This window comes from Melanerpes formicivorus, unplaced genomic scaffold (genome assembly GCF_026170545.1).
Source record: "Melanerpes formicivorus ecotype bairdi unplaced genomic scaffold, bMelFor1.0.p_v2 SCAF_7, whole genome shotgun sequence".
In the NCBI taxonomy this organism is placed as follows: domain Eukaryota; kingdom Metazoa; phylum Chordata; class Aves; order Piciformes; family Picidae; genus Melanerpes; species Melanerpes formicivorus.
Genome location: NW_027142359.1, coordinates 15,811,826 through 15,836,396, shown reverse-complemented (window position 1 = coordinate 15,836,396; position 24,571 = coordinate 15,811,826). Strand labels below are relative to the sequence as shown.

The 24,571-nt window shown below is 41.3% G+C and overlaps 1 protein-coding gene across 2 annotated transcripts; it reads left to right on the top strand.

The window, feature by feature from the left end:
* The first annotated feature begins 1,104 nt into the window (after positions 1 to 1,104).
* On the top strand, positions 1,105 to 20,269 carry LPAR3 (lysophosphatidic acid receptor 3). 2 transcript variants are annotated; one of them, XM_068141171.1, is made up of 3 exons: positions 1,105 to 1,171; positions 10,376 to 11,133; positions 16,743 to 20,269. In XM_068141171.1, exons 2-3 carry the CDS (start codon positions 10,398 to 10,400, stop codon positions 17,090 to 17,092), a joined length of 1,086 nt encoding a protein of 361 aa, XP_067997272.1. In that variant the 5' UTR covers positions 1,105 to 1,171; positions 10,376 to 10,397; the 3' UTR covers positions 17,093 to 20,269. The 2 variants fall into 2 exon arrangements, with proteins under 2 accessions (XP_067997272.1, XP_067997271.1); XM_068141170.1 differs by lacking the exon at positions 1,105 to 1,171 and adding an exon at positions 1,737 to 1,790.
* Positions 20,270 to 24,571: the final 4,302 nt, after the last annotated feature.

Below are 24,571 nucleotides of genomic sequence, written 5' to 3'. Positions count from 1 at the left end.
TCCTGTTTCAGGAATGGTGTGACATTCATCACATTGAGGTCCAGTGCTTCTTTTCTCTAAGGCATGTGAGGTATATCCTGTACCCTTGGCACTGAAAATATTGGTGCAGGAGCCCCTAAGATCCAACTCAAACTACTTCTTTCCAATCTAGCAGGACACTGAGTGTGACCCACTGAAGCCACTGGTCAGATAAATACTTGTTTGTGAGAGAATCCCTAGGGAACAAGGGTAATTATCAACCAAAGGAACATTTCTTACTGATTTTGAAACTTAGCTTTATGATTCATTATAGAAATTTTCTTGTCTAGTATTGATTTTCTTAAATCATATGAGCTGTGTGCTAGGTAGACTACTGCTTCAGCCCTACCATGTTAGAGCAGGTCACTAATGTATTGTAGAAACTAATTTGTGTCTTCACCATCTGTTTGGTGGTTTTTTTCTCTTGGGGAGGGGGGTGGGGGAGTGGGAAATAAAAAGCCCGGTGCTGGAGTTCCTCACTAGCTCTCTATTCTACAGAGATAAAATGGAATAGGAAGTGTGGCATATGTTGACTCTTAACTGTGTGCATTAATATATATTTGAGTACAGTTGCTGATTGATACGAGGTCCCCTTCCAACTGCTAAGGAGATGATGCACAGTAATGGAAGCAGAACTGGAGCATAAGCTTTTGCAAAACATTCTGAAAGTAAGCTGTTACTTTTGATTGTCTTGTTCCCTGGGAATAAGAAGCTTTTGCTAATTGCTTGTAGGACTTAGCAAAAGGAGGAGAGAAGTGGATGGAAAAGCAGTGAGAAGGTTGTATTAGAAAGAAGCAGGCAGAAAGGAGAAGAAAGCTTCCTGAGCCATCTCAAGGTGAGAATTCAGGTGATGGAGACAGGGTTGATAAGAAGATTCTTTTCACTCATGTTTTGGGGCCTTTCATTTATGGATAAATCAAGAAAAGGCTACTGGAGGGGAGACTGTTATTTCATGTGTAATGTGCGTGTGCCAGACTCCACCTAGTCTTTCAACACTCTGTCTAGGTTTCATGCTGTAATCATTGCCAGGATTTCTGGGAGTGAAGCAGGTGCTTTTTGCTAAGCTTTTGTTTTTTCAGTTCTACAGTCCTGAGCAGACCCATGAGTCACTCTCTACTCCTTGGATTTATGTTTGGTCTTAGTAACAATTCAGGTAGGTGGTAATGGGTCAGATCATCTGATCACCGTTTTCGGGTAAATTTGATCTTGTGCTGCCTCCTGCTTTTGAGTTCGGCTTGTTCTTCATGGCCAAGAGGTGCATGCCCGGTCTTGCACTTCAGAGCCGACCCGACCCTCAGGGTTTCTGGATCGCTGCTGGATGTGAGGTGCTTCCTGTTGTTCTCTGTACTCTGTCACATGCACCTGTCTATGCTGTCCTGATCTATTCACAGAGATTACTGCTATTTTGTGTGGGTTTTGCTTTAGATCCCCAAAATGTGAATGCTGGTGGACCTGGTGGGCTTTTCAGAAACCGCAACCCTTTAGACGTGCACAGCTTTCGGTTGTTTGAAGATGCTTGAGTGCCTCGTCTTTGCCCGCGCCCCAACCTTCGCACCTGGGGAAAAACAAACTCGTCACCAAACGCTTTGCTGTACGCTCCAGAGCAGGTCGCGGGGCGCAGCTCGGGCGCGGAGCTGCCCGGCTGCGGGCCGAGCTGCGGGCCTGCGGCGCTGGATGGGTTAACGGAGTTGGGCGGGGGAGCCGGGTGCTCAGCGGGTGGCTCGGGAGGGCCCGCTCGGCGCGGCGGCGGCGCGGCGCTCCGGGGGCAGCCGGTGAGTGGGGCCGTGGGGGGACGGGGCAGAGCCGTCCCGATGGAGGCTTGGGTGAGGGGCCAGCGGGGACCTTTACCGTGGGCTTGATGAACTTCGAGATGCATTAACTATTTTCCTAGTTGTCGGACAGTACGAAACTTCCTGCAGTCCTGTTAAACTTACTCACGCGGGGCTCCCCGTTGCCAGCTCCCGCCCCGTGGCGATGAGCACAGCGTGGGGTCGCACTCAGTATCCCCGGGGGCGGCGAGTCCCGTCGCGGTGCCTTCCTCACAGCCCTGCAGCCGTGCCCGGCTCTCCTGACGCGACTACACTGTGCATAAGCACACGGAGCCTTCCCGCAGGCACACGTGTGAGCCTGCCTGCTTCGGGTCCCCCTGAGGCTCTGGCACTAAGGATAGATCACCCGGGGAGCTGGCACAGAGACTTTTATGAAGTATTTTATAAAGTATCATCTTAATCTAGCATTCTGTGAATCTAAGCTATGCAGTACACTGAAAAATATTGTGGTATCATTTTGCACTCTGTTTTTTGGTTAATCTGTTTTCCTTAAGGGAAAAAAAGCACTGTTGTACCTTTGTTTACAGAGGTCAGGTAGATAGGTCTGCTTTCCCTTTAGTAATAGGAATCTGGAAAAAGACATTTCTTCTTGCAGATTGGTATGGTGAACTGCTGCACAATATGTAGTTCCGTGCATGTTCTAAAGTCTTCTAAGAAGTGTAGTAAGAAGCATAACTCAAGTTCAATTATATGGTGAAAAATCCATTATCACTAAGTTTATCTGTGTACTAAAAATGAACTGACATTTAAAAAACAGCCCACCCTCACAAAACCACGAAAAAAACCCACCAAAAAATAACCCACCACAAACAAACTTTCGAAAAACCCCATCAAACAACCAAACCAACCATCAAATTTCCACAACTGATAAAGAAGCAGCAGCTTTCATTAGCAAGTAAAGCTTAAAGATGTTTTTTGGCTCTTTTTTCAGAATGCCAGACAATAGTTTCAGACAAGTGGGATTGTCTATGTTCTCATCCTCCTCTGTTAACCATTTTGAAACATCCTCCAGCATAAAAGTCTTTCTGCTTTCATATATATATAAGGTTTGACATTATAGAGACTATATTCCTCTTGGTACTAGTCTTGCAGAGTTACGTACCTGTTTCATTATGTCCACTTTTATGTCTCTAGTAATTATTTCTTGGAGCCCGGTGTTTCTGCCAGTCCCACTGAAATATTCACTGGCAACCCAGGGCTCTGCATCTGTTAACAAATCAAATACAGTCAGGTGGCTTGTTTTAATCAGCAGCGGTGTGATTCAGGTCCTCATCAGCTATGTGCTTTTATAAACAATAGAAGCTCACTTGGTTGTGGTTCTACTGAAATATTCTGTAAGTTCTGTAAAAGGAAACTATTTTGCTGAAGTGTAAATGGAGTTGATAATGATCAATGAACAGACCTGGAGTTTCTGCAGGAACGGAAAACTCAGTTTAGAAGTAGAACAGGTATTTTCTTCTAAGCATGTTTCACAATGTACAGGCTGTTTGAATGGCTTTTAAATACTTTAAATGCTGTGTCTGTTTCCACATTGTAGGATGACCTGCCAGCTCCTTCCAGAACCACACTTAAAGGAGACCAAATGAAAGCTTTGCAGTGAACTTTTTAGTTTGAACTCCATATATAGCTGTAGTAAACCATAATTTCAGAAAGTCTTAAATTACCAAAGTCTGAAGTCTAAACTTGTGGTAACTAGCAAGTTACTTAGTATCTGTCCCTAGCAACTATCTGTAGTGGATCAGAACTTTAAAAACCAATTCAGTGCAGTAGAGCAGCTTTGTACTGAAGGGACTTCAGGAGCTGAAGCCTGAGCTTTGTAATACCTTGGTGTAGGTGTCCCAATATCTCTGTACTGCACAGTTCAACTGTCTGTGCCAGTCTACAGCAGCTTGCAGAGGAACAGCACTGTTGCATATACACACAGGGTGACACTACTGTGCCCTGACTGAATCTTAAGCCTCTTATTTATCTCTGTGTACAGAGTGCTGTGGTCCATAGCTGGCAGTACTACTGCCTCTCTCTGCAACTTAAATATTTGTATTGAGGTTCTACATTTTTGGGGTAAGATTTATGCTTTTCTTGAGACCTTTTGTACCATATAGCCTTGGTATTTTACACAGGATATATAATAACAAATAAAATCTTAGATATCCACTGCTAGTATAATAGTTGCCAAAAAATCATCTTGATACCCTTCCCACGCCTTTTGTTTTCAGTCCAAAAGATGATGCCATTAAAATGGACTGCTACTAGAAATGACCAGAACCAATGCAGAAGTTTGGGCACTTCCAGCAAGTAAATATAATGTAGATGAAGTAGGCTTGGAAAATGGATGTGGCACTCTGCTCTCCTTATTGTAAAAGGCATTGAAGACCAAGATGATGGAATGCTGCTGCTTGTGAATGCTTGATTTGAGTTCAGCCAATTATCTGAAATCGGGGATACTTAAGTTGCAATGAAAAAATATAGCCTAACACAATACAACCAGAAGTACATTTCCTTGATAATAAATGAGTTGTCTGGATTAGAAACTTAGTCATTGAGCCTTACATTATTTTTTTTAAATAATAACTTTTCCCAATTAAAAAATGTATTTGCAGTTCCTTAAAGTGGACCATGTAGCATGGTGTTCCAAGTACAGGAGGTGCCCACAGAATTTCCCTAAAATCCAAAATGTGAAATGGTTACTTATGAGATAATTTTTCTCTGTAAAACCTGTTAAATGAACATCAGCTTCTATCACATTCTCTAAAAAGACCAGATAAAAAAAGCTTTAGTTTAAATTGTGGCATTTGGGCACAACTTTGTGTTCTTCGTGTTTTTCCCTCTCAGACTTTTCTCGAAATTGATGTTGTTGTTATAGTAACAATTAACTACTAAAGACAGTTAAAAGCGAACCAGAATACTTACCTCACAAAGCTCCTTCTTACAGTTACATATTAACACTTTTGGCCTCTGTTGTGTTACACACCCTTTTCTACGCTGGTATGTCTTTCTAGGCTGAGGTAACCTGAATGGGTTTCTTGGGTTACTGTGCAATCATTTGGCTGTGTTTTCCTCCATGGCCATACATGTACACAGGGTGTGGAGGGAAACAAGGAACCAATTGCCTTTTTGAACTGGTACTCCTTGTATGTATAGCTGGCCACCCAGCACCCCAGCTCTTCTGCTGCCTGAGCCTTTATCTGGGAGTGAGGTGAGGGATTTTTCTGGCTACTGAAAAATCTAAACCAGCACCAGTTGTTTATCCAGTAGAGGAAGGGACAGAGGGTGTTTGCACCTGCCTGTGGCATATGGTGCAGGCAAGCAAGAGCACTGCTGCGTGGAGCCCTTGCTGAGGGCTGTGCAGTCTGCATGCCTCCAGATGCTCCTTTTGTGGTACTGTATCAAGGGCTGCCTGCTGCTTGTGGGATAAGTTTCCAAGGTCTCGGCAGCATGTGCAGATAGGCAACTGCTGTGGCTTAATTCTCTACAGTAACAGTTGAATGCAAAGAGTATTTCAAGTGACTTGCTTCCTTGCTCTGCCATGCCTGTGATCAGTCACTATGAAAAGCTACCTTATGAAGAGCAACTTTTCAAGGTTTGTTTCCGATAACTACTGATATCTGTAAGACTAATACCTCATCTTTGCTTAATGGGCAAGGAAGTGAAATGCTCCAGTGTAGGCTGGCAGCCTGCACAATTTATAGGCTGAGCCTGAGTGCCGCTTACTCTGTGCGTTGTCCCACAGACCTGCCTAAGCTGTACCAGCTTTGCTTTCTTTTCTTCAGTTCTGGGGTGTAGCATTTTGGATGCTGAACTGCCCTGAGTTTCTGCATAGAAATCCCTGTGCCAGCTCATGAAAGCTAGCAGTAAACTGGAATGAGGTTCTGCCTTGATGAAATTTCCTCATCTCTCACCCAACCTGATGTTCAGTCCTGCTCTACGGCCTTCTCAGTCCAGTATGAACCTGACTTGAATCCTTGCACAGTAGCTCACTGTGCCAATCCAAGCTTGTGTTCTCCTTCCCTGTAACACACAACAACAGGGCAGAAGCCATCAAAATCCCCTAAACTGATGCCAACTCTTCAATAAGATTGTAGTGAATGTATTGAAACAACTTGGTTTTTAATGGACAGGAAAGAGGCAGAAAACTAGTGGGGTGTGCCAGGGATCACATTATGTTTGCAGGCCAAATTTTGTAATGACCTTCTCATTAAAAACTATTTGAGCTTTCCTTCAGAAACATCTGCATTGGTAATGAGTAATTCAACTTAAGAGCTAACTTGCAGGCTGAATTTAATTTTGAATCTAAGTGACTTAAAAGGTGCTTTTAATGAGTTTTGAATCAAGGCTTTTTGTTGGTTCAATAACCGATACTAAGTTTCACTATGAACATACAAATTTTTTTAGCAACTTTCTTGATGCGAACAGGATTCTAATTGAGCAGCAACTGCTAAAACATGTTAGCTTGCGTGTAGCTGAAGCTTTTATCCAAAACTTTATCTAGGTTGTGTTTATTTCACTAATTCTGTGTTGTGGTGAGATATATATGTGTATATATATATATATATATATATATATATTCCTATACATTCCTGGAAAGTCTTGACTTTTATTTTAGTGACAAAGATATGCAACCTGATACCAAGGTGCACTTACAACAAGGAATTTAATTTCAATTCAAATATGCAAACTGTCTTTAAGACAGAGATCTCAGGTTGTACTGGATTGAGAAGAATTCTTAGTGCATGGGTTTTTTTTTGCATTTGAAAGCAAGTTAAAACGAAGCAAATCCTTTGAGATTTTGGGAACAGATGATTTCTCCCACTAACGGCTTGTTTACTTAGAGCAGTAGAGGAAAACATACTTTCACAGCTTGCCAGTTTCTGATCTTTGCAGCCACTGTGGGTTAAAATGAAGTAATTAAATAACGGAAATAAGGAAAATAACCTTTTTTGACAATGGTATGCTTGTGGTGCTTGCAAAGTTTTAATGCATTTGTTTGTGAAATAACTTGTGGCAAACTAATAGCTCAATCCATCTGTGGAATATGCAGTATGTGGTTACTGCCATCAAGCTTTTGGAGATCTACATGGAGGGCTATAAAATACCAGGTGGTGTAGAAGACTGTTTACTGTCCTTTTCCATAAGAAATGAGAACTATCAAGCTCATGAGAGCCACTTTCGAAGCCAAAAAAGAAGGCCATTGTTCATGAAGCAAGTAGCAGAACTGGGCATCTCTCTACTGCAGACTGTGGAAGATGATATTTTATTCATAAAGCTGGGCTGGCCCGTTTAGCTGTTTCTGTACTACTTCAGTTCCTCTTATTTTAAAAACAATGAACAAACAATTTTTGCCTCAATTTTTAGTTTTTATATGCTTAATAAACAAATATGAACTATGTAATATTTAAGAGTTTGGATTTTTTTTCTTTTCTTTCCAAGTTTTAACCTGCCCTGAGTAAGATAAACAACTCTCATTTGACTGCAGAAGAGAAGACCTGCCATGTGTTTAACTGTGACACGATGGGATATCCTGTCATGTATCTCTTACCTGTTTTGGACTGGGGCAGGGTCACTGATGATACATTTGAATAGCTCTGTCACAGCTGCACAGCTTCTTTGTGTTCAGGCTCGTTCTGCTGGGTGGACTTAAAATGAAGGTATGAAATAAACCGCTATCTATAAAGACTCTGGTGTGACAAGTGCTTTTTGTATGTAAGCTTACATCGAAACCCAAGGGCTACATCACTGTTCTGAGGGACTGGGATGCAAACTAATTCCAGCTCAGCTACCATTGGGAGGCAGCTTTCATTTGGACATCTCCGGAGCACCCCCTGTGGCCCTGAGTCTATTCCTTCCTGCCTTATGTCAACACCTCAGGACATCTATTTCAAAATCATTTGCCATTCGAGCTCTGCTTTGTGACAGCAAGTGTTTGTACTACAATTATTCTGTGGAGAACTACATATGTGCGAATTTTTTTTTTAATTATTTCAACTATTATTATTAATGATTATTTATTTGGGCTACTACTTCATACCACTTCAGCTGATGGTGGAATATCAAACTGAAGTATTTGGCATGAGTTCATCATTGATATTTTTGATTTCTTTAAGCTTACTCTTCAGGTGAGATGCAGAAAGTATATGCAAATGTCTTTTATTCTTCTGTCACTGCAAGTAAAAGAAATTAGTCTCTGGAGATGGTTAAATAGTAAGGTACAACATGTTCAGAAAACCTTCAGTGTAGTTTTCACAGGGGTTTTACTTTTTCATTTTTTTTTCTTTCTTTCTTTTCCCCTCCCCTGCCATTCTTGCCCAAAATGCTGCTTCTATTTGCAGGCGTTTATGCTGTTTTGTAAATGCTTCGTGTCAGGCTCACCAAGTCCTTTTTTGCCTTGACGGGTAAGAACAGAGATGTCTCAGCTGGGCAGGGTTCCCAGCACTTGTCTGCATCTCCTGAGGGACTTCTGGTCACTTAATTCTGATTCTTCCAATATGAAAATGGAGAATGTACTGACTGCCCAGCTCTACTATATTGCCTTGAACAGGGAGTGATAGGCATTGGATTCCAGTTGACACCTTACAGTATTTGTGAGGTACTGAGGCCTTTTGCTTTCAGATGAAGGAATGCTCAGTAATATTTCATCACAAGAGATGATTTCTTTGTTTCTTTTAATTTCTTAAGTAACTGTTCTTAGTTGTATGTATTTTAATCTGCTGCTTTCAGTAATATATTCTTCTGTAAAGGGCGTGGCTGCTTAGGTTCTTGAGAGTAATAGAATGCATCACAATGTTAAATGGCCTGCTTGTATATTGACTACTACATGTAAGGTGGGAACCAAGAAAAAGAGATGAAAGAGCTAGTTTAGAAAGATGAAATAGTGAAAAAAAAATTAAAAAATTGCATTACAAGTATTAATCATGGAATAGCACAAGTTAATTTAAAATTAGATAATACTAGTATTACATGTGAGAAATAACACAAATAGCATGACTTACATGACAGAAGGTGAATCTTTTTAATCTCAAAACTCAGAAGGAAATTGTAGCTTGTGAGCCAGCCTGCTGGGGTTTGCTTAATTTGTCTCCCAGTCCCTGGCCAGATGAGAGACAACTGTTAAGTAAACACAGTAATAGAGTGAACCTCACTTATCTGTGATCAGTTTCAGCTGCAGAGGTGAAAAGCTTATGCTTTTTCTATCTTTCTGCCTGTAACCACTTCTAGCTTTTTGTTTTTTTTTCTTTTCATCCCCACACAGTCTATCACTGGTACTTCCGACAGCCTGAGGCTCACAGGTTCATTTACAAAAGCTGCTAGTGTTGCTGTCTCTCCTGCAGTACTGATACTTTCTCCTCTTTGTTCTTAGACACAGGTATAATATTTATAGGCATATAAATACACTAAATGCTTAAGGATAATATTTAACATGGTCAGGATGTTATGCCAGTGCAAGATTTTGGAATCTTACTAGGAGCTGTACAATGTCTGCTAATGAAGTCATCATTAAAACATTTAGTCAGATACTGACAGCAAATACAGTGGTGATGAGACAGCCTATTAGGCTTTGAGACCCTGCAAGGTTCATAATAAAGGTGGTAAAATTGCTAAGGCAGCTGACATTGACCTCACTGGAGTGGCTGCAATGTGATGTAATCTGGAACACAGACTCTCCCTTCCATCATGTTTAATAGCCCTGTCTGCAAAATAGTGCTGAGTGGGTATAAGAAAAAAACAACATAATCCTAGTTCTACTGCTGTTGCTCACTTAATCCTGGGGTTGGGTAGGGAGATGTGTTTTGGTTTGGAAGATAATTGGACTGTGTGGTGCTTACAGGGTTGACAGCCCAATAAAACAAGCCCTGGCTTTACACTAGTCACATAGGTAGAATCTGTTTTTCTGTTTTCAGTGTGTTTACTTAAGTCCTGTAGCAACATAGGCTTGTGCTCAGAATATATGTACCTGCAGCATCTTCTATACATACATTTTTGCATTTATTAGCACACACACACACACAAATTTCCAGTAATGGGCTTTTTAGTGCTTAGTCAGTATAGTGGAAGAGTTATGATTTATACTTCCCTGTTCTGACTGGATACATTGAGAAATGGAAATAATGATGGGGCTGTGGCTCAAACATGGGACTTCACAGCAAGAATGGCTTGGCTGCTACTCAGTCTCTAGAAAATCACTTTTAACCTCTTAACTTCCACTTTGTTGCTTGTACAGTATGACTCATAGCGCAAAGGAGCTGTGCTGTGGTTTTGTAAGCAAGTCAGTCTTCTGAAAATACGTGGTACATCAAAGCATCATGCATTTCAGTCCTCCAGTGAACAGATCGTCTCCTTCTGCAATAACTCTGTCCCATATGGCTTTTTTACTGAACACCTCCGAATATACCCTCATGTCCCTGGCCTGTGACCCCCTCCCTCTAGAAAAAAAAGTATGTTAGGTATGGTGATTGAAGCAAGGACCAATAATTGATTTTTTTATTTATTTTTAAAATACTTTCTTTCTTCCCCCTCCCTTCCACCCTTCCTAGGATGTCGGGGCTTTAATTCAGGATGAACGAATGCTACTATGATAAGCGCATGGACTTCTTTTATAACAAGACAAACACTGACACAGTAGATGAGTGGACAGGACCAAAGCTTATCGTTGTTCTGTGTTTTGGGACATTTTTCTGTCTCTTCATTTTCATTTCAAATTCATTGGTCATAGCAGCTGTGGTGAAGAACAGAAGGTTTCATTTCCCCTTTTACTATCTTCTGGCCAATCTAGCCGCTGCAGACTTTTTTGCTGGCATTGCCTATGTCTTCCTGATGTTCAACACTGGCCCAGTGTCTAAGACGTTAACTGTTAACCGCTGGTTTTTGCGTCAGGGTCTTCTGGACACCAGCCTGACAGCTTCCCTGGTGAATCTTCTCGTCATAGCCGTTGAGCGGCACATGTCGATAATGCGGATGAAGATCCACAGTAATCTCACGAAGAAGAGAGTCACTTTTTTAATTATATCCATTTGGGCCATTGCTATTTTCATGGGTGCCGTTCCTACCCTGGGTTGGAACTGCCTCTGTGATATTACTGCCTGCTCATCCCTGGCGCCTATTTACAGCAGAAGTTACCTGGTGTTCTGGAGCGTCTTAAACCTGGTTGTCTTCGTCATTATGGTGGTGGTTTACATAAGGATCTACATGTATGTCCAGAGGAAAACTAATGTCTTGTCATCTCACACTAGTGGATCCATTAGCCGTAGAAGAACCCCTATGAAGCTTATGAAGACTGTCATGACTGTCTTAGGTAAGAGATTACAAACCAGGGTGTGTGAGGCTGGCAGTACTCATCAGTGGGTTTGTGCAGTTTTGGGTTTTGTTTGAAGCAAAATTTTAAAAGCCAACATCGCTCAAAACAAACCAAACCCCCACTCTTCTGTCTGCTTTAGCTAATGAAGTAAGTGTTGCATCAAATAGAGATGCAGAGATACAAAGCAGAAGACCAGTCAGTAGGTGGGAAGTTCTAGCTGGTTTATTGTAGGGTGGGGGGAGGGACTACAAAACAACTTTGGAGGAAGGCTTGTGAAAATTTACACCTGCTTACATTTTCAAAATAATGTTCTTTTAATATATTCACAAGACCACAAATCTTGTGCCTGGATGGGGATTCTTTGCACTTTTTCCTCTTGGTTGTTTCTTGAACACACCAACTTTTTCCTCCTGGACATGTGCATACCCTGGGAAACAGAGAGCATGCCTGGCTGGTCTTTGACAGAGAATTGCTTTGCAAAAGGAGAATTCACTTTCATTTTGTGAAGACAGCATAGTGCAAAATATATTCAGATAATGATGGTCACGTTGTAATCTTGGATCATGACATTTGCCCTGTATTTTTCCCTAGAGACACTGTTGATATTTGAGCAGCTCAGGTCACTTCATCAGCTAGAAATGTTGTAGCTACTTGTTAAATTGGATATGCACAAGGCAAATGATTGATTGTTGGACTGCTACAATTAGTATGTAGTTTCATTTTCCTCCAGAAGACTTGAATGGTAGGGGCATGTTTTGCGGAAGCCAGGCATCGTTCAAGTGTGGCTCATGCAGCTTGCTGCAGGTAGAACTGCAGGGATAGTAGGACACTTGTGAAGTTGGAATCAGGTGGTAGTGCACTCTAAACCCATAAATATGACTTTACTGCTCTGATGACTGTTCTGATGTTGTATGAGCCAGCACAGGAAAGCTAGTATCCATGGATACCTGGGGGGACATAGTTGTGTCGTATTGCTGCATTGTTGTACTAGAGAGCTCTGGGAGAGAAGTGTCACTTTGCAAGGAGTTGCCAGGGTAGGAATTCCAAGCTGAGAACATTTTCTTCCCCTTGTGGCCTATGGATGCTGTCTGCACAGTCTGGTATCTGGTTCTCTTATTTGTTTGATGTTGGGGGCTTGTTTGTTTGTTTTATTTGTTTTCTCTGAAATAATAGTGCTATAGTACACAACAACTTAATGTACTAAGTGATGTCTTAAAATGCTTTGGACTCTAAGATCAGTTAAAGGTTCTTATTTATACTTACATACTAAAAGTAGGTTACATTTACACCTATGTACCTTCTGAAGTTGGCTTGTCCACTGCAAGAGCCTTTTCCTTTTTAATGCTACCCAAGTTATTATTCTCTTTTTTCCCTTTGGTTTGGCTTGATTAAAAGATCAACATTAGCTTTTTGTTGCAGAATATGGCTTTTCAGCCACTAGATTAAACTATAATTTGGATAAAGCATTTAATGATATTGTCTTCTGGCCATACAAATTTAACTTAGAAAGCCTGAATGCTACTTCAGAGATCATAATTTTGTATATTTACTTTGCTAGTCAGAAGCAAAACCGAAAAAGAACCTGCTGCCAAAGTAGTCAAATGAGTGCATGTGTTACAGGATGCAAAATCTACCCCAAACTCCTGTGTCAAAGGAAATCTATTTTAGCATCTTCCTTCATATTAACTCTCTGAATTTTGACTCTGAGAAGCTTCTGAAGATGTTCTGGAGTACTTGGCTAATCTAGCTGTAACTAAAAGTGATTCCAGGATCTTCTGCAGGACAGAAACCTGAGTTCTACTTGATGTGCTCTGTTGATTTTATGGGTCTTTCAGGCCAAACTCATCCTGCCCTGCTTCTGTGTGGAAGGAAGATGCATGTGTCTGGGTGCTGCTCGCATGCTGCTCCTCCTGTTTGCCTCCATCTCTTTTTCTGGTGGGAGAGGGAAGAGTCTGTGGCCAGCTCCCTCTCCAGTAAAACATCACTGTCCTCTCTGGATAGAGTTCTCCTGTGGTCTTATGGTTAAGAGCTGGGGCAATCTGAGTTTCATTTTGATTTCATGGGTTCATGGTGATGGCAGCTGCAGGTGGGCAGTGGTACCACCCTTTGATGAGCTTGGATGTCCCCTTCTAAAGGCCAGAACTCGGGTCTCTGTCACAAAACTCTTTCTAACCTAACCCTTAAAAGACCTTTCACAGGGTAGGAGCAGTTGAAATGTCTTTCTCTTTGGCCTGCTAAACCACATGTTATCTGGTTGAAACTGGAAAGTGTGAAACCTGGCAGGAGGGAGTGAAATCCTCTAAGCCTAACTGGCATAATCCTAAATGTGTGACAGTAGCTTTGAAGAAGGATGACTGCAGGTGTGTGGGTACATTATATTCAAATAGTATGCATGAGATTCCTGCTGAAATAGCAACTTTGGGGTGGATGATTTTCAGTTGTAGTGAATTTATAGTTTAAATGCTAACTTGCTGTTTTAACTCTGGTGCACATGTGGCAAGGGCAACTGGAAGCTACTGCACTTTTTTTTCCTTCAGTGTTGGCATGCCCAGGGACACTTCTGATGTGGAGAAGTTTATAACATGATGCTGCCAAAGCATCAGTAGTGCTTCCCAGGTATACAGGATTTAATTTTCAAGCAGGGATCATGTAATCTACAAGAAAAGCCATGTTTAAATCTAGTTGAAAACCCTCAAACTGACCTTAAAGCATTGTGATATCTGATCTCCCATAATCTGGTGGGAAGACTCGGAGCTGTTCTTCTGATTGATGTTGCAGCCAGGCTATATTTCATATAATTTCTGTGAATTTTACATAGTCCCAGAAGTTAAATTATTTTTGGAGTGTGGTACTTTGTCTGAGAGAGGAGCTTCAGCAGGATGGAAAGCCTGCAAATGAGAATTGCCAGAGGACTAAGACAAAGGTATCTATTTATGTTTAACCATAGTTCCCTCTGAAAGCTCTGTGGTAAAAATAGCAAAATCTGAGCAAGGCTGCAAGTCTGAGCCATGTCTCACTTTCATCACTGTAGTGCTAAGAGCAGGGTGTGAATCTCTTGTCTTGTCTCTATACACAGCAAAATATATTTTTGATGGAGTCAAAGCAACAGCCCCATGAAAGCATTCTACAGTAGCTCTGACACTGTCACTACATTGCCCTCGTCCTTGCCTTTGGTCATGGGATGGGGGAAAAGTGCAAAGAGATGTCTGAAGATGTTTATCTTCCCTTTTGCCACTAAAACCTTTTAGAGTTTTGCCTGTCTAGGTAGACAGGGATATATTCTGGGAGTTCACAGGCTACCACATTGTGGTTTTGTTTGAAGGAGAGATTTCTGTGTCTTTTCTTACATATGGCTTTAGGGTCTGTTTCCTCTGCTGATGATTTTCATAAAAGCAGCATTGCATGCTTTGTGGTACACATGGTGAAAATGCTTTTTGTGCTTGTTCTAAGCAGGGTTTGTTGCCATCTCAATTTCTGTATGAAGCCAGTGTGCTGGCAACTTTGCCAGTGACCTTTGGTGGCTAAGGAAAGCCCCCTGTCCAAATACTTAACCAAGACACTTAGCTAGACACAGTAGTGTTGCCTGGGTGGTCTGGTTCCAGTGTCTGTTAAAACAGATGGGATTTGCTGGTGAACCCCAGGGCAATAAATCAGTGCTTTCTTCATTGTAGACCCTGAGAGAGTTGGTGTCACAACTGCTTACTCAGCATGTTGCAGCCAAACCAGTGTGTAATATAGAGGCTCACCAGAGAAAACAAGTGTTGTGGTAGCAGCTTGCAGCTCCCCATGACAGTGAGCTGAGGAGGAATAATTTTATGTAACAGTATGGCCCACCCATCAGATGGGAAGAAGTGTCCAGTGCTGCTGAAACCAGACCATGTGCATGTGCCAGAGCTCCTGGCTCTGGCTGCTTAGGTCCTGCTGTGAGCCAGGCTGCTCTCCCACTGTTTGCTGGCATAGCTCAGATATGGGAAAACAAGAGGCTTTAAAAAACATGAGTTGGACTTGCTTTCCTTACCAAAACTGTTGAACAGCTATTAGTACCCCCAGGAGAGCTTTTTAGCACATCGATGCTATCATCTTTATTTGTTTGGTATTGTGTGTGGGTTGTTGTTTTGTTTTCCCCTCCCCTCCTAAGTCCAAAAAAGAGGAAACTCTTCTATTATAAATGATTGGAATTTCCTCAGTACACTGTGACTGTTGTGCAGAGTTGTAATTTTCTATTTCTGTATGTCAGACAGCAATTGTGGCTTGTGCTAAGGTAGTATTATCATGCATATGGCTACTTCTTCCTTGAACTCAAGGAGAGGGATGACAGGCTGCAGTGCTGGGGGGAGGCAGATGGGGCAGTTCAGAGCCCCTCCCAAGCTTGTGGCTTAGGCCTGCTTTCAGTCATAACGTTCCCCCTCCCCACCAGTCCTGCTCACACCCCTGGCTTTATGGTGAGGATGTGCAATAACATAGAACTATGCAAATGTAACACTGAACTTCCTTCTAAACTGATTCCTATGCTTTCTGCTTTCTTCACAGTGTTTTCACACTAATACATCTCTCTTATTCCTACTCCTCTACTCCTTGTGTGGTTTGTGGGGTGTGATGGTTTGATTTTTTTTTTCCCCCCTGTTAATGTAGTGTCTGGTGGGAGATGAGTGTGTTGTCCTACTCTGCCTCTTTCAGCTTTTATGATCACCTTGTGTCTTCCTACTTTCTTGCTGTGGTCATTTCTGTCTCCCAGCTGAAATGCAAGAACCCTGCTGTTTGTGGTTTTCTTGTGTGGTTTCTTACTATCTTTTGAAGAAATGCCTCTCTTGCAGTTTTCTTGCTCCCCTACTACTGTTTCCATACTTCCCCATCCTTCATCCGATTTGTCTTTTTGTTTGTTTTCATTCTTTTCTTTGCTTCAGGGTTTTTGTTTGTTTATTGTTTCTCCCCCTCCACAACTGCTACATTTTTTTGTCCTCTTCACTAACTTACCTATTTGTTTCTTTCTCTCTTCATTTGCAGCTTAATTTGTCTCCTGGATCAGAATTTTGAGTCTGAAGTATCCAGCACACACAGTTTGAGAGGGAGCAGTGAAGAGAGGTGGGCTGTTGCTCCATCTGGGGAGGCAGCAGTGTTAGTGTGTCACAGACAGCAGTGTGCATCCTACAGTAGCTGCAGGGTTTCCAGCCAGGACACGTTTAAATGCTGTAACTCTTGCTTTATAATTTTGGCAGTATGCCCACAGCTTTGCAGAATGAGCTGCAGAGTAATGGAAGATACACCTTTTCTTTGGATCATATTTCAGCAGTGGCAGAAGCAGGCCACCTAGGATCTTCTCCTTTAGCATATGAGAGTTAGACAGGAAGTCTGTGTTCCAAGTGCTAGTTCCCTGTTTTTTAAGCCCTGGAGCTGCTGTTTATTTATCAGTGTGGACAAATCGCTGTTGTGCTGACCTTTTCCGATGTGTGTTTGAACTAATGCTGTGAGCAGATGGATTCTTACTCACCAAAAGCTATCCTGTCTCATGCTCAGGGGTTGACAGAGAAGCTGTAGTAGCTTGTGATTTGTTGTTGTTTGGTATTGGGTTTTGTTTTGTTTCTTTTTTTTGTCTTCCATATCTCTAGGTGCTTTTGTTGTCTGCTGGACCCCTGGCCTGGTTGTCTTACTGCTTGATGGTCTGAACTGCACCAACTGTGGGATTCAGGACGTTAAAAGATGGTTTCTTCTCCTGGCCCTGTTGAACTCTGTCATGAACCCAATAATTTATTCTTACAAAGATGATGAAATGTGGGGTACCATGAAAAGGATGATTTGCTGCTTCTCTGAGGATAAGAGCCAGGAGAGACGCTCCTCACGGATCCCCTCAACAGTTCTCTGCAGAAGCACAGATACCTCGGGACACTACATTGAAGATGGCATTATTCAAGGGACAATTTGTGGAAAAGGAGAGCTTGGTGACAAAGGAAACTCCTGAGCTGTTCACGGGACTGACTTGGCTGGAAAAGGAGGAGAGGGGGAAGGGAGAGGTTTTGTAAGAGAAGATTGACTGGCAAAGCCAGTAAACAATATATCCACTTTGTTCCAGAGCCTAAACTCCAGTGTTAACAAAAGTTGTTATAAATAATTGCCTGGTGGAAAAACACTTTGTAATGAAGAAAACTTTCTGTGCTGCTGTCTTTCTCTCCTTTTTTTTTTTTTTTTTTTCCCCTTTTAAGTACATGAAATTGTTGTTGGTGGTTTTTTTCATATGAATGGAATAAATACATCTCAGAGACTTTTTGTGCATGGAAACAAAATGTAAGTAATGTAGTAAGACCGTTTTTAACTCCTACAGAGGGAATAAACTTGCCTCACTGTGCAGGCTTGGCATTCATTAAGTATTTAAGCTTTGAACAGTTTCTCTACATCTTGAGGAGGATTGTAGGCTTGACTGGACAGAATTGCAATTTGTTTTCTCAGTTTCATAGTTCATACTACCTTTTCTCTTCCTCCCTCTTGTCTTGCTTCCAAAATAGGTAGTTTGATGGTTGATTACAGCAATGCCAGAAACCTGGCTGTGATGGGAAGCCCAGACCAGACACTATCATGTGTGAGTATGTCTGACCATGGATTGTCAGGATCTGAGAGTATTAAAGGCATAAAACCATTACTACTACTGTAGTGGTATGAATGCTGCAAGGAGATACATTGTGCACTCTGCTGCTGTTGTACAGGCAGGCAGTGAGCATGGATTAACAGAAGAACAGCATGGCTGTGTTCATTATGCTGATTTCATACTTTCCTAAATAACCTCAAATGGGTATGCTCACCTCTCTTGCGAAACATTGAATCAAAAACTCCATTTTAAGAGGGTGAGCTCATGGGGAAGTTTAAATGTGCGTATATGTGGGTTCAATCAAGCTATTTAAAGCAGAAACTAATTTACAGGCAAAAAGCCTGAAACCAAGGTAAACCCCTGAAAGAGTACAATATGCATTGATTTGCCTGCTTGTCTGGACCACATTTAACTTCTGATTTGCAAGCACATCTTACTGAAAAGTACTTGAGGAAGAGGCTATGAAACAGCAAGCAATGAAGGGCTTTCAGAATTATGACTAATCAAGTCTAGCATCAATGGAGCCCCAGCTCAAAAAGCTGTGGAGTTTTGACTTGTGGAGTGTGCTCTAATAAAAGATCCAGCAATTTAAACCTCTAGGGTAAAGTTTTTAAGTTTAAGGTTTGAAAGGTTACAATCAAAAACTGGAATGTGGATTTCTCAGAAATCTCTCAGAAATCTGGTTCCTGCTGTTTGGTTTCAACAGCAGTGAGCTTCCTGCTACCCACCTTAATTTCAAGAAGAGTTACCTGTGTTGTGTTCTAGAGGAGGTTTGATCCCTAGTATTAAAGCAATTGACCACAACCTGAGTCATTTTGGAAATGACCACTTGGAATTGTCAGAGAACAATATCAAAAGCATACTGTACAAGGCTGTGGTTTGGGCAAGTTCTTTCTTTGGGGCAACTTGAATGTGGGTATCTGAACAGTGCTGGTCAAAGCAAAACCAGCACATGGCTCATTGGCCAGTTTGCAGTTTTGTAGAAGGCACTGGGAGAGTTCATAGCAGGCATTGTTATGAACAGAGCAAACCCTCGTTCAGAGAGCTCTCCCATAGCACAAGTTACCTTGTAGGGCTATGACCTAACATTTCAAGGTAAATGCTGTATTTATGAGTAATGTTGGAAAGGTTTACATGTTTTGGGTTTTGTTTTGTTTTTGCCATTAAAATGCAATGTTCTTGTGCTAATACTACTTTGTTAGTTTGGTGTCATGAAAAGTATGTAAAATGATGCTTTCTAGAGCCAGTGGCATTGCAAAGGCATAGATAGCATGCAAGCGTTCCTGTCCCTACAGCTACCTGCAGTGCACGGTTTGTGTTAACTAGACTGAAGCTCTGTATACAAAGCTATCAGAAAATAAAATGCTACTTCAAGATAAATTGCTTGTGTTGTTCAGTCACCACCGAAACAGGAAACACTACCTAAGCACCACAGTCAGCAGTAAATGGCTGCTGTTGCATTGCTCATTTCCACAGAATCATCCAAGCTAAAACTGATTAAACCGGAGATAAAAATGAAGATGGGGAAACTTTGTTTCATGTCACCATAGGGAAGTAGGGTGGGGTTTAAAAAAATAGTCATGTTTACTAGCAATGCTAGACACTGTAACGCTTGTTTGAATCAGGCCCTGAAGAAAGCTTGGATGAAAATGTGGAACTTCTGCAGTATAGGAGAAAACACTTGGTCTGTCCTGCAAAGCTTGAGCTTTGGGCTACAGGATGATCACATGTGGATTATTTTTGCAGGTAAGCAGGAGAAGGTGACCCTTGTAAAAGGTAAGGGACTGCATTATTTACAGAGCACCTCATTTAGCGTACTCCTAGTCTGGATTAAGATCTGACATGTATTATCAATTAAGGAAGTAGGAGGATTTGAGCTCATCATTCTTATTTTTTATCTCATTTAAAATAACAAAACCAAAAACCCCCAACAAAAACAAAACCCCAACAAGACAAGCCCCAAAACAAACAAACCAATCTCCAAAAGCTTGCAAACTGGTCGTCTTTGAATGGTATTGTTTCTGGTATCATGCCTTCTGTTTTGGCATGATGCTTCCCTGAGAGCTGCTAACTCTGTCTGTCTACTACTATGAATTACGATGTAACATGACTAGAACAGGAAACTGGTCTTGCATCAAACAGATACAGCAGAGGGTGTATAATGTTCCCTCTATCAAACTGTCTAAACATCCAGTTACTCACTTAGCAAGGAATTCCTCTTTAACTCCATAAACATTTATCAGAATGGTTTGTCTCCAGGAAAACATTGAAGTACCAATTGTACTTGAGTTTAAAAAAAAAAAATACAGAGCAATTGGTGAAGGCAAGTTCTATGGGATTACTCTGTTGCCTTTTGCACTAATGTCCCAGAATAATAATAAAAAAAATAATCACTGTTGACTCTGAATGTTCCTGCTTCTGTTTGTGCATGCTAGCATACTGATGTGTCAGATAAAATTCACTATTTGGGGGAGTGCTTTAGGCTGAACACCCACAGAAACCCTAGGACATCAATTAATTCTTAGGAAACTGAGGAACACATTAGGTTGGATAATGAGAGGGTTTGGTTGGGTAACTAAAAAGTTTCACATGTTGCTGGTAATGCTGGAGGTCTCTGTGTCTGAGATCGCCTTGAGAGCTGCTGTAGAGCAGTAAGTAGCTAGCAGATACTTATAATTTTTGCATCAGTTACATCTTGAGGACCTTCTTATTTTCTCTTCTCCAGCTGCTTGTCTCCCAAACCAGAGCTGCTTTTCCAGTCTGTCAGTGGGTCCAGGAAGAAATGTTTCACTGTTTTTCTTGGAGCAGTATGTATGGTTTGTTCTCTGTGGCTAGCACTCCTGTAAAGCTTGTGTGGTCATGATCAGGAGAGATGCTTTTCATAGAATTATTATTATTAAAAGCTGGAAACAATGGGGTTTTATTTTACATGATAGATCTTTTAAATCTTTTTGGATAAGCAGCTGGAATGATCATTGTTTAATAACTGTGTGTGGGAGAGAAGTTTCTCTAGTATCTGTGCTGTCAGTTTGACCTAGGTGGTGTAGGTGATGAGTCCCTCTGGGAAAGTAGCTAAGTCAGTTCTGCATGAAGATTTCTAAATTACTGATTATTGGAAGCTGATAGAGGAAGGCTCATCTTAAACTTGTTATTTTTTCATTTGCTCTTTCCCTACAGTTCCATCTATTGACCACTATCCTAGCAGATACACTGCAGGGTCAGCCTGTGGTATGGCCCAAAGCAACTGTTGCTTGCAAAAGTAGAGCCAGAATGTGGAAAATACATGGAAATGTCAAAAAGAAAAATGCAGGGAATTCTGTTATTTATCCTAGCCTGTAAATTCTAACAGTGTTTTAAATAATGTGAAAGAAGCAGCCCCACATTTCCCCTTGCACCCACTCCCTTCTTATGCTGGGGCAGCCATTCATGAGACCATATGGTAAACTGCAGCGGGTCTGAAAGATAACCCTGAATGATCTATGTTGCTAGTAACTAGAGAAGATTTTCTATGTCATGAGCTAGCAGCTGCATTATTTCCTCAATTTGTTATGTAGAGTCACACAGATTATTTGTTTTCTAGAAGTCTGTGTAAAGTACAGTCTTCCTTGAATGCTACCCTTTGCAGTGAGTAGACATGCTTCTACTGGAGGGGGTGGGTGGGAGTGGGTGAGAGGGAAAGGTAAAAAATATCCACCTGGAAGCAAAGAACAAAGTCATAATAGTTTGTGTCCCACCCAGGTCTTTTGGAAAATAAGGAATTTAGATGCCTCTATGATTTGTGCCATTCTTTAAAATATCCTGTGTATTTATCAGGTATTAATTGGTGTCTGGGCTTCTTGTGTATGTATTTTTATAATCACAGAATAAAATCATCATATAATATTATAATATTGAGGGTGCTTTTTGACTGCAGCAGGCAGAAGTACCTGTTTTTCTCCAAACTTCTTCAAAGTGCTATTTTGCAGCCCATAGGTGGTTGCTGTAGGGTCTGGGCAACAACCACAGCAACAAGGATAAAATGCAAGCAGAACATAGGGAGAACCCTAGATCAAAGACTCCCCTTGAGCAACTCGTATTTTTCTCTCTCCTCTCAGTGTGGCTGCATGTGATAGGTTAACTAGCTTATTGGCTAGTGATACTCATTAAGCTAGCACAGCTGACTCCTATCTCATTTACTATCACTCTTAAGCTAGCACAGGTGGTTCCTATCTCATCTCACAGTTTCTCACCCTTAAACATTGGGTCCAGGGGACTTTCAGATTCTTATGGGAACACAGATTCATCACGGTCCCCCACAATAGGTATACTGTTTTAATTGTCTTGCATGTGCATCTGTACATCTTCTTTTGTGTGGGTTGAAATGAAACAATTTTCAAACTAACCTCTGCTATGTTTATCACAGACAACTGTGCTAGAAGCAGCTCATTTTTCTGAACTAGCCTTTACTCGTATCTCAGTTGTGCACTTAAGACTCTTGTACAGCCCTCTAAGAAAATCAACATGCAGAGTAAGAAACACACAAATCATTAATCTGTTCTCCCTACTAACTGTACTTTTAACTTAGAAGTTAACTTCATTGAAACCACAGATACAGTCTAACTTCTCTAAAAAAACCCAGACTAACCAAACAAACAATCCCATTAAAAACCCCATGACAAACCAAGCGCACTCCCTGACTAAACAATTCTGCATGTCAGTAGGCCTGGAGTGAGCAAGATACTTACCTTATTTGACCTTTATTTGACCTGGCATGCTTTGACATATATGAAAATAAGGAAGTTGTGTTTCTGGGCACAAGTAATTGTTTGGAGGTTTGGTAGTCGATCTCCTGGGGATGTGTTTTTCATCTAGGGAGGTTCTTTAGCTTTCCTCCTAATGCTGCTGTGGAATGAGATGGAACATTGGCCTGTAAGCATCATTGTTGATCTCACCCAGTATTGCATGTGTAATAGTTAAGAAGTTATATCTACTGTCTTGACCATTAATGTTAAGAATCACATGCGTATATACACTAAGGCTAGTTTTATCTCCAGCTACCATTTATGTTTATGCAAACAAATGCTTGGTATGCTGGCTTTAATTAAGTTTCTGTTAAAAATATGTTACTAATGGATGCCAAAATGCATGGGAGTGAAAAAGCTTGACCTCCAGAGATGAAAATGTTATTAATGGTTAAATGATTCTATTCAAATCCTGGTTAATGCATCAGTTGTTACAAATGTCAGTGTAGTTATTTGTACAGTGCACTCTGTGATACTGTGCTGGAATTTTCCCACAGGTATAAAGGAGTTAATTAAGTTAGAACCACCAGATTTTGTGCCTATAAGGGTAAAGGACACATAGACTGTGAACTCACAATTCCTCACTCAGGTGGTTAGCTTTAACTTCCTGCACAGTTGCATTGCTTTCAATAGAGCCTTTTCTGTGGAAGGAGGCCCATGTGTGTCAGCATATGTGAGATGAAGACATTTAATGTCATGTTTTAGACTAAGTTTCTGCTATATGGGCAACTGTCCCATTACCAGGAGGTGCAGCAGCCGCAGGCTGGCTTCCTTCACACACCAAACACAACAGCTGATTTTAAAGAGGAAACATTTGGGCCCATAAGAACAAATCTGCAATGTTGGATTATGTCCTAAATTTGACCTGCATTGTTTTGTCCTATTTTCTGCTTTTTAATCTTGTTGCACAGTCCATGTAATTTTTTTCCTGTGTTCTGCTTTGTTCCTCAAAGCATAGATTAAACAACTTTTTTTTTTTCTAAACAGATATATTCCAGCAGTACCAGGTTCTAGATCAACTCTCCAATTTCACAGACCAGAGAGCCATAAAAAGGAATAAATATGGCTGACCGGCTGACCAGAGATGTTAGTCTTGTATTTTTGCAAGGACAGAGGCAATTGGGAGTCCTGGCCTGTTAATTGGTGAATTTTCTGAATAGCAGAACTGAAAACATCTGATTTTTGATTGACCTCTTCTCTGAACTGGAGGAAAGCTGCCACACACATTCAGCTTCTTCCTGGTGCAAGGGGATCCAGGCAGGATGGTGATGTCCTGAAACACCTTTCCCTGGCAAAGGTCTAGCCTTTGTTTCTGCCTCCATGGGTACCAGGAGCATTGCAGATTTCACAGACATGAAACCAAGCCCAAGGATGGAGGAATTTGTGAATGTGATGTGAATTCTGGCTGGAGACTTTTGGGCTAATGCTTGTGTCCCATTCCCCAGTGGTGGCTGAGGTTGCACTATGGTCCTTTCTTCTGTGAAGGCAGAAGCAGATTCTCTTCTACTTAATTGCCTGTTTTCCCAAAACCTGGAGGTGAGGCAATACCTCACCTTAAACTTCCTTTCAGACAGATTTTTTTGAATGGGACTGATGATTTCAGAAAATGAGGGATCAGTGAGGCAAAAAGCAATACAGCTGCACATGCCTCATTCCATTTAGAATTCAGGATAAAACTGTTTTCTGGTTCAAGCTATGTAAGTCATGAATGCAACTTCATGCTTACCTGTGCATAGGTGAAGAATCTCTGGGAAAGGATGGAGGCAATCCCCACAGCAGCTTCACAGCAAATCCCCACCACCCTGCTGGGCTTCTACTCATCTCATCTGATCAGTGCCAAGAAAATACCAGAATCTGGCCATATTTATCCTATTTTATAGGCAATAAAATTAAGGAATTATTGAAGTGAAGTGGCTTTGACTTCATCTCTCTGCAGGAGTGTGAATGGTTCTCTGAAATGTAATATGATGACATGCAAAGGGCTGTGAGTCCATCTGTAAACACTCAGTTATAAATGAATGAAAATCAGGCTCCCATGCTGGCTCAATTTGTGCATGGTCTGTTTGCTTCACGATGG

Coding starts and splice junctions, on each gene's coding strand:
- LPAR3 (XM_068141171.1), top strand. CDS start 10,398: ATGAACGAATGCTACTATGATAAGCGCATGGACTTCTTTTATAACAAG. Junction 11,134..16,742: donor GACTGTCATGACTGTCTTAG/GTAAGAGATTAC, acceptor CCATATCTCTAG/GTGCTTTTGTTGTCTGCTGG.